This window comes from Pectinophora gossypiella, chromosome 8, assembly GCF_024362695.1.
Source record: "Pectinophora gossypiella chromosome 8, ilPecGoss1.1, whole genome shotgun sequence".
NCBI lineage: Eukaryota > Metazoa > Arthropoda > Insecta > Lepidoptera > Gelechiidae > Pectinophora > Pectinophora gossypiella.
Window position 1 is genome coordinate 10,855,370 of NC_065411.1, and position 10,248 is coordinate 10,865,617.

General features: G+C 36.3%; 2 protein-coding genes across 2 annotated transcripts; one reads left to right on the forward strand and one right to left on the reverse strand.

Moving 5' to 3' along the window:
- The first annotated feature begins 1,282 nt into the window (after positions 1-1,282).
- LOC126368807 (uncharacterized) lies at positions 1,283-5,673 on the forward strand. The gene is made up of 4 exons (XM_050012966.1): positions 1,283-1,544; positions 2,436-2,527; positions 3,905-4,115; positions 4,684-5,673. Exons 1-4 carry the CDS (start codon positions 1,439-1,441, stop codon positions 5,055-5,057), a joined length of 783 nt encoding a protein of 260 aa, XP_049868923.1. The 5' UTR covers positions 1,283-1,438; the 3' UTR covers positions 5,058-5,673.
- LOC126368802 (Golgi to ER traffic protein 4 homolog) lies at positions 5,605-7,659 on the reverse strand. The gene is made up of 4 exons (XM_050012959.1): positions 7,445-7,659; positions 7,092-7,374; positions 6,465-6,775; positions 5,605-6,355 (listed from the first exon to the last, which is right to left on the reverse strand). Exons 1-4 carry the CDS (start codon positions 7,555-7,557, stop codon positions 6,109-6,111), a joined length of 954 nt encoding a protein of 317 aa, XP_049868916.1. The 5' UTR covers positions 7,558-7,659; the 3' UTR covers positions 5,605-6,108.
- Positions 7,660-10,248: the final 2,589 nt, after the last annotated feature.

Genomic DNA, 10,248 nt, shown 5'->3' on the forward strand with positions numbered 1-10,248 from the left:
GATACAGATCTCTGCCATTCTTCTTCTTCTTGTAGTTTCGATGGCATTCAAATTTTTTTCAGCCCAGTATTGCCATTGCCAGATCACAAGGAGGTACACTAGGTGGAATATTGTTCTCAGCATCTAGACGAGAGTCGCAGGTGAGGAGATAAATAAATTTGCCTTCTCGTGCGCGGTATAGGTCAGCGATCCATCAGGTTTCAGCAATGGCGGCAACAACAGACGGCAGAAATTAGCTAGATAAATACCAGTTGGGTACTTAGCCAGTTTCGCACCGATTTGGCCTACTTATATGGTCGAAACGAGCTCCGCGTATTGTCCTCTTGCAAGACTTGGCGGCGTTATTCGGAGTTTTCTTCAGAGTTAGGAGCTTTGCAGGTATATTCTTCACCCCACACCCGGTATGCGGGTCTGCGCAGCTCGACGGGTCTTCTGAAGAAAAGCATACCTCACTCCAAGGATAGGACGCGAAGAAGTGCCGCATCTCATCCCAGTCTGCTAACTTGTATCGTCATATTCGCCTGGATTCTCTGCGGTTAAGATCAGATGGGGGATAGACAGATAGAGATCTCACCAAACAATGGCCGGAAGTTCCTAAAGGAAAGTCACTGATACTTGATATCGGTCCGGATCAGTTGTCGGCAGAAGGTCCAAGCAGTTGGCGGTATGGTTGGCAACGTCAGGTACCCTTGCAGCGCAATTTACCAGCTGTGAGAAACTTAGTGACAAGGCAAAAGCCTGCACCTCTTTGTCAGCATGGTCGGTCTGCTGGAACGGGTACAAACACTCTTGATGGCAGGCGTTGAAGTCCCCCAGAAGAAAAAGTTGCGTTGAGGGATACTATATTCCGCATTACCAACTCCACTTTGCCAACTCCGATGTGTCATTAAGGTAGGTGAATAACCTGGAATCCAGTCGAGTGAAGTGGAATCTAGCCATCCTTATCGATTTCAATCAATTTTGTAAATTTTACTCGAATCCAGACGATTTTAGCCGATTTTTAACGATTCCATTCAATTTTGTCGAATATAGCCGATTCTTCAAAAACGCTTGTTTCCCGTTTATACCCATCTTTCTCTTTCCAGGTGAGTTTGTTTTAATATTTTACTCTTCGTTAGTAATAACCTATAAAACCGAGGTTAACCCTTGATATGTGTTAACAGGTTTCAATAGGTTAACAGATTAACGTGTTACCGTAATAAAAGGATACCGATTGAATCTGTTAACCTTTTATATCGGTTAACTTTTTAAATGGGTTTTCCGAACACTGCATGTCATACACACTTACACACACATTCACGTCAATTCACGTTGTTTGCGCTTCGTAGATCAGGAACGCTAGAAACTATTATCGAATTTACGTGGTTTAATTTAACACACGATCATTATATTATTACAACCTAAAGGATCACTTTTATATTTAAGTTTAGTAATAAAAATGACAACGCAAACTTTTCAAGGTGTTGTTGATAGATTCAAAGGAATAACAGTGGACTCACAGGAAGAACCTTGTGAAACAAATCAATTCCTAAAACGGTTATCTGGTAAGATATTTCAACAATATTTCGTCAATTTGTAAGTGCCATTTATAAAAATTCTAAGTTAATATTTTATTTTTATTTTCTGTTTATTGTATTCATATTTTTTTTTCTTCTTTTTAAATATTAAATTGTATTCATAATTATATTAAATTGAATAATGTATTAAAAATATCTATTAAGTGTCTATAGGTTGATGGGGTTGGTAATGCACCTCACAACCCACACGATAGAAGAAGTAGATATTTATTATTCGAATAGTTGACTCTTGTTGTGCTTATGTTTTATTCGTATGTTTATGTCCTTTATATATGTTCTTGTGCAATAAGGTATTAATGATTGATTGACTCTATACTATAAAACATTTTAATCAAAAGATGATGGGATACCAACTGGATTAACTTATCGTCTCGAGATATGGAATGAATATAAAGAGTATACATGGCAATAATATCAAATAGGTACTTTCCTGCTAAATTATTTTCGTCATAAAATATTAAGAAATGAAACAAAATATTGCCTGTTTAACCTGTTTTATGTTTTGTAACTTATTTTTTTCTTATTACTTCATACATTAACTTAAAAATATATTTATATTCTTTGAAATATTTGCTTTGTTAGTTTCATCATCATTAGTTTAATTAAATAAATATATCCTGATAACAAGAAAATATTTGCATAAGTTAACTAAGATTGGGTGCAAATTGTCTTTGTTTACTTGCAGCTCTGCCCACCTCATTAGGGATTAAGGGCGTGAGTTCATGTATGTGTTTCTGCATAAGGTCATTGGAGTTATTTTCAATAAAGGCTTTTGTTAAAATGTTTCAAGTCAAGGCTCTTTGATACCCTTTGATAAGACACTTCAATACATCAATCACTCTTTGTATTCCCTTACAGAATCTATGAAGAAATGGTCTGAAGATAAGCGACGGTGTATATGGTTCAAAGTCAACATAACAGATGCTGTCTGGGTGCCTCTTTTAGCAAATGTAAGAGAGATCACATCTAACAATATAAAAAATGTATTCATAATGCAAATGTATTCCATGTTAACTGCTTGTAGGTATGGGCAACTACCTATTTTACAATGAATGCAGAACATACCTATTTCACTAAATACTACCTACCACTACTTTTGTAACCATAAAGTATAGATACCAAGTAAATATGAAAATTATCTACATAAAATAGGTCAAATTTAGAAAACATGAGTGTAAAAAGTACATACCTACCTACTTCTTACTGAATATATTGTAGATGTGAACAATCTTTTCACTTTAAGTATATGAACTAAAATGTGATAGTACATCAATGGAATACCTAATAACACAGATAATGGTAATTTTAAACTGTCTCCTTTTTATGTCAATCTTGAACCTAATACAAGTAGAACATCTATTTATCATACCATACATAGGTACATACATATATTTATGACTTGAATTATTTGTGTTATACTTATCAACATGGCAATGACATTTGACTTTAGAATAAGGGACTCTCTAGGCTATGTTCCCTAAAAGTAATATAGATGGCACTGTCGAGATTAAAGGTTTTTTAATTACCATTTTTTTCATTACGCAGGCATATAATTATTTAAAAATACAATGTAATGTAATGGCAGAAGCATGTTATAAAAATAATTGTTGCTTGATATTTGGATCATATTATGTATAAAATTATGTTATCTCTTTATTTTGGTCAGAATAATACCATTATTGCAAGATGTAATTGTGTCTGGGTGTAATACAAAGGGTCATATATCCAAAAACAAAGATAAAAGATGCATAATGTCTATTATCTTATCCATGAAATTAGAAGGTTAAACGCAGGCAAATCTGTACAGCGTCATCTGTATTTTTTTAGGGGAATGTCGCGTGGAAAGTCACTCATTACATTAGGTTGCTAGTTATACCTATCTATTTAAATTGAGATGGGTGGGGGTTTTGGGTGTGGTCAGTTTTAATACGAGCTACATTACGTCTATACGTAAGTTGACGTGACTCAAAGCTTTAAAAACGACTAATGATTGAACTTCGCGCCACACCCGAACATTGTACTTCATTTAAAACTACCTACTTACCTAGGTCCTACTGAGTTTAATCAAATTAGTTAGGTAAATAATAAACATTCTTTTTTGGTGAGTAATTCAATGGATCATAAACAGATCTAAGATGCTTTGGCTAGTTATTAAATTCCGAGTTAAGAAATAAAAGTACGAGTAGGTATTAAATGCCCGCCCGAATAGGGTTAGGTGTGTAGACGTATTGACCTTTATAATTAGGTATAATAGATAGGAGAATCCAATAAGAAAAGTTGTCTGTGTCCGAATATATTGAATAGGTAGTTATTTGTGTTGATTTCAGGAAGGTTTTAACTTCCATCATTCACGGGATAATTTCGTCATGATGTACAAATGGCTGCCAACAGATAGCATATCACACTTGCCCCCAGCGTGTCACACCAATTTAGGAGTCGGTGGAATGGTATTCAATGATAAGAACCAAATATTGGTAGTCACTGAAAAACACTTCGATTATCCACACTGGAAGCTGCCTGGAGGTTATGTCGAAAGAGGTAGGTAAGGTATTTTTTTATACTACTTGTGTCTATTCGCCTCCAATAGCCTCCGTGGTCTAGTGGTTAGAGCGTTAGGCTCACGATCTGGAGGTCCGGATTCGATTCCCGACGGGGACATTGTCGAAATCACTTTGTGAGACTGTCCTGTTTGGTAAGGACTTTTCAGGCTTGAATCACCTGATTGTCCGAAAAAGTAAGACGATTCCGTGCTTCGGAGGGCACGTTAAACTGTTGGTCCCGGCTATTAGCCTTAAAAACACCTCCACCAACCCGTATTGGAGCAGCGTGATGGAGTATGCTCCATACCCACTCTGGTTGATTGGGGGGAGGCTTGTGCCCAGCAGTAGGACGTATATAAGCTGTTTATGTATGTATGTCTATTCGATAGTTCGAGCTTGATTATTCAATAACCTGTTCAGTAGTGTATTATTAATGTTCATTAGATGCAAAAGTAGTTGACTATCTATACCAGATACAGATGACTTAGGGCAGCATAAATTCTGACCGCGAGTTTATGTAGCACTACAAAATGTACAAGCCCATAATCATAAATCAATGTTCACAGGAGAAGACATAAAGGACGCCGCTGTAAGAGAAGTAAAAGAGGAGACTGGCGTCGATGCTGTTTACGAGTCAATGGTGACTCTGAGACACACCCACAACATGATGTTCGGTAATTCTGATATTTACGTCGTAGTAACACTACGCGCAACCTCAGACGCTATCACTATGTCAGAAGACGAGATCAAAGCCTGCCAGTGGATGGACTTAGAGGAGTTCCTCAACCATCCCCATGTGCACGAATTTAACAGGTTTCTTGTAAATCAAGCTCTGGATTTGAAGAATAGACATATAAAGCTAAACCTCCAGAAGAGTACTGTAAAGATATCAACTTGGTCGCGGGAAATTACAGCTCTAGTGCTGGAAGATACTGAATAGTGTTGGGCTGAAGTTGGAACACTGTTGAGTAGCACCAATGTATAACTTACGTAAAACGGTTTTTTTGCCTTCATAATTATTAATTTAATTTATGGGAAGTGTGTAAATAGGTGGTTGTTACCAGTATTAATTTATACTGTTATGTTATTATTATAACCAGTTTCAAGTACAAATAATGGTTTTAGTAGGTATTAAGATACGACCATAAAATGGTTGTTGTATCCTAGTCTACATCTAGTAGTGCAGTCATTGTTTTTATATAATTTTAATATTTTTATGTACATATGACATAACATTCCCCCAATAAAATAATACAGGTGTTCGTGACATTGTAGCGAAACCTTAGGGATGATTCATGACCAAGATTCTGTGTTGATATCAAGTGGAATTTTCCGTCGCAAAGTATGAAACTGAAAATAATTAAAAAAAAAAACTTAAATTTTCATGAATTTTTGAAATCAAGTTAAGAATCATGGTCTGAATCACCCTCAGTATTGTTACGATATCACTAACACCATGTATAGTAATTTATCACCAAACAAATGTATTCTGTTTTAAATAGTTTTATTTTTATTTTAACTGGATTTGTTGACAATAAAACATTTTTAAAAAGTCATTACATCTTTTACATCCAAACCCAGACCTTTATGTTATCAGTTTTATGAGTTGACGGTAGATAGGTATTTGTAATATATACGGAAATAGTAATAATACACATGAATACAATGTTATAAAAAGAGTCAAATAAATTATGAGGGACTTATATGATTCCTATAAAACATGTTAAAACTTTGTCCTTAGTTAAAATATTCCAAATTCCAAGGCTAAAGAAATGGGATAATTAATTGAACTTAATGGTCAGTTATTTAGAGAATAGAATGATTTCATACATGTAACAAATTATAAATTATTAGGCCCAAGACCCGATGTAGTGTTGATATTGTATATGGAATACTATTAAACAAATTATTATGTTAGGCAAAATAACTTCATCCAACTGAGTTGAGATATGTCAGTCAAAAAAAAACTTTTTTTTTGTCTAATCACTAACTCAATCTAAGTCAGGGGCAGAAGCACTGGCACCCAGGTAGTCTCCTTCGTCATCAGAACTTTCAGCATCTCCTATTATGGACTTGATGAGGCCACCAAACAGGGAGCCAGTATTCTTGTTGTCTTGTGGTATTTCAATACCAAACCAAATGCGGCCAATGTTGTCTAAGTAAACTGAGTAGTTGGGATCTCGTTTTATACTTATTGCATACCAGTTCCTTAGTATCTTAAATTGATTTGATTGTTTCCTGCAACAATTGACAAAAACATGTGAGTAAGACATTTGACTAGCATCCTGACAATCACAAGTATTTTCCATATAAATATAGAAATACAATATATTAGATTTTAACTTACTGTTCAATAGCTTTCAATAAAAACCACAGAAAATTCAGTAGAGGGAATAAGTAAGGAGGGCCTTTGTCATTCCTTATTCTTGGGTGTGAGCCCGTGTACTTGTTGAAAGCCTCTGTTGCCATCTGAATGTTTCGTAGACACAGAATCTGCAGAACAGCTTGTGCAATAAACATATCTATCTCAGACTTGAGGCCTTTAGTGGTGTGGAGCTCAATCAGCATGTTAGCATATGCATTCCCGTCACTAGAGTGTAAGAAATGCCTGTGGGCAGCTGTATACTTCTTTTCTTTCCAATATACTTCTGCAATTCTCTGTAAATTGATAGAACATGTGATTAAATTTTTATCATGAATAGAAATACTATCTGATAAGAAGGTAGATTTTACTTATGAAATGTCAAGTGACATATTTATTACACATTATCAAATGTGATACTTTAATATTTATACAATCTTGATATTAATACAAATATAATGCTTATGTCTGGTATTGCTGATAAGCAGTCACATAAAAAAAAGAAAGAAAAAAATATAGTTGTTCACCGTGTAGGCTTAGTTCATAGTTTAATTACATACCAAAGTAGCTTATAAACATTTTTAATTAAATAGTGCTTAGTGTCTTATTTACCTTGTGTAATAATGGGTGACCTTTCTTATTACTATCCATAGACCATTTTACAGAATTGGTAAGGAACGTTTCCCGCTCTGGGATACTGGAATTCATGATTTCAAATAACTTTGCTAGTTTGTCAATCCATTCTTCACATGGTTTCGTATCTGACTTTGTCAAAACATCTATGAGGAGAATGGCCAAATCTGCGCCACTGCCTTGCTGGTCACGCTGTAACAGCAGTGTCGACCCTTTATACAATAAATTTAATAGATCTGCGTATTTCTTTTGACTTAGATACCTGAAACAAGCATTAATTATGTAAAGTAGTCCCCGAAATAGCACATTTGCGAAGGAATGTTGATCTTTACCTGAAATACAGAGTTCTGTACATTTGATGTGCTTCGTAGTATTGACCCGAATTCACAGACGCTTCTAGCTTATCTAAGACTCTCCCGACGCCTCTTTCTCCTCTTGTTGCCATCGTTTATCTTCTAGAAGTATCTGTTTTCCCACAATTTTGGTCTTTTTCACAACTCACATTCGTCAATTTACGCCATAACCATAGCCATTTTTTTTTGTTTTGGTTTTCCCCGAAGGGTAAGGCAAAGGGAACTATGCCCATACAGCCATGTCTGACGTATTTTTTTCTTGATGATTAATGAAATGATGAAAGGTGATGATGATGAAACCTAAGCCCCCACCCACGGAGTAGACTCCTACTCGGAACCCCAAACGAATTAACTCAAAAGTCCGCATAAACTTTTGAGTTATGAAGCGGCTTCCTGACACGAAGCGAAAATAGGCAGATACACTTTGTTCATTGAATACTCCAATATAATAACACTCGCGAATGTCTTCCGACTAACTTAATGCGATCATTAACCACAAAACACCACTTCGTATTAATTATTTAGATTATTCAATGAAGAAAGCAACTGTCCCGTTCCCGTCTCCCGCCAAAAAGCCTAACCATAGCCATTTTTTTTTTGTTTTAGTTTTCCCCGAAGGGTAAGGCAAAGGGAACTATGCCCATACAGCCATGTCTGACGTATTTTTTTTCTTGATGATTAATGAAATGATGAAAGGTGATGATGATGAAACCTAAGCCCCCACCCTCGGAGTAGACTCCTACTCCGAACCCCAAACGAATTAACTCAAAAGTCCGCATAAACTTTTGAGTTATGAAGCGGCTTCCCGGCACGAAACGAAAATAGGCAGATACACTTTGTTTATTGAATACTCCAATATAATAACACTCGCGAATGTCTTCCGACTAACTTAATGCGATCATTAACCACAAAACACCACTTCGTATTAATTATTTAGATTACTCAATGAAGAAAGCAACTGTCCCGTTCCCGTTTCCCGCCGAAAAGCCATATAACCATAGCCAACCTTCAAAGACATTTTTTTTATTTTTTTGATAGGGACGTCATCTTCATTAAATTTGCTATGTACTGATTCACTGATTCGATTAAATCAGTAGCAAAGTGTTGCGTCCGATGACAATCGGAATCCTACATCAATGCTTATAATATTATATTTGTTAAGGACCCTTGTGTTAATAATCCTAGTTATAATCAATATTTTCTATTCTGAGGTGCGGCGCGTATTTTTATTTATAATATTTCATCAAATCAGTAGAATAAACACAATATAGGTAACAGATTACCCGTATTTAAAGCACAGAATAACGGGTTCTTACCGCGTTTAAATGGGGATATGAGACTCCCGATATTTCGACACTGTTGCAAGTGCCATGATCACGGGATGACTGATGAGATTGGAGTGGAGTAGGTAGATCCAACCGAAATAACCGCGTAAACTTAAAACAATGTAGATTACCCGTACTTCGGGCTTTTACAGTAACAATAGTAAGATAGATATAATATACGCCGATTAAAGTCTCTGGCGACCGCTTATAACATGTGGCGTGGGCTAATTGAGATCTGCCTGGGCAGATCACGATATGCCGGGATTTCATGCCATGCCTGCCACATCGTCTAAAGCATAACGTTTGATGATTTATTCGTCCAAAGTAGGTACTCGTATTAGCTTTAAGGCAACATGGGAATCCGCGATGTATTATCACGTTACGTAAAAAGGGACTTTCCAATCGGCGTTCCCCAAAAATACGACAGATGGCGTTGTTGTTGTTATAATATTATTATACGTTGAATGTCTCTATTGTCACGTAGGTCAGTTGGAAGAAATCTCTTTGTTTAGAGATAAGCTTACCTGTACTATCTGTTTTCTTTGGAACATACAAGGAACATACCTACTTAAGTTGCCGCGGAGCGAGGGACTCTTTTTAAAAAGCAAAAATTGAATTTTGAATTTAAAGTTTTAATGCGTACTTTACAGTGATCAACTTAAGACTAAACTTATGAGCTAGTTCTATGATCTAAGAAAGCTATGCAAACAACAATACCTCCCGGTAGTTCGGGCTTATCTATAGCTGAATGCGCAGGACGGATGTTGTTCGTCTGCGCCGGAGGTCTGGGAATGCGCTTCATACAATACTTAGAAAGCTTACGTCGGGACTCTTACAGTACCCGCGGTAGGTCCGGAATACATAACTCCTCCCTCCATAAGATTGGAATTATCGGAGGGGTGGTTTTCAGCCCTTTGATGATTCCGATCTGATAATATGAAATTCTTAAAACGTTTAAATGAATATATGAAAATACTTAAAATTATGATTACATAGAGAAGTAGAGTCCCTATACTAATGTTTCTTGCGTTCACTACACTTCCATATGTGCTCACTTCACTGACTAATTCACTTTCACTATTTTTCAGGACATGGGACAGGCTTTGCAGGGTCTGTAAATCTATTTCATCCAGGTTAAGTGGTTTCTTCGAGACGACTGGCTTTGACGTTGACAGTGATGGTAGATCAATTATTGGAAGTTTCTCGTATAAAACGTTGCCCGCCTTCGATCGGTGTTGTTTCAGAGTTACATTTTGGATTGTTATTTCGCAGGCGTCTTCAATGGTAAGTATATAGGTTCCTTCTACATATGTTCTAGTGACATCCTCTCCACATTGTGACGTCATTAGGGTAGCGGTTTTGCAGTAGAATATCCAACGATTTGACTCTATTGGCTGTAACTTGAATTTTGTTATATCCACGTGAATAGGGGAACACATGGTGGTATTAATGACGAAC

Coding starts and splice junctions, on each gene's coding strand:
- LOC126368807 (XM_050012966.1), top strand. CDS start 1,439: ATGACAACGCAAACTTTTCAAGGTGTTGTTGATAGATTCAAAGGAATA. Junction 1,545..2,435: donor ATTCCTAAAACGGTTATCTG/GTAAGATATTTC, acceptor ATTCCCTTACAG/AATCTATGAAGAAATGGTCT. Junction 4,116..4,683: donor TGGAGGTTATGTCGAAAGAG/GTAGGTAAGGTA, acceptor CAATGTTCACAG/GAGAAGACATAAAGGACGCC.
- LOC126368802 (XM_050012959.1), bottom strand. CDS start 7,557: ATGGCAACAAGAGGAGAAAGAGGCGTCGGGAGAGTCTTAGATAAGCTA. Junction 7,375..7,444: donor TACAGAACTCTGTATTTCAG/GTAAAGATCAAC, acceptor TGCTTGTTTCAG/GTATCTAAGTCAAAAGAAAT. Junction 6,776..7,091: donor GTCACCCATTATTACACAAG/GTAAATAAGACA, acceptor ATCAATTTACAG/AGAATTGCAGAAGTATATTG.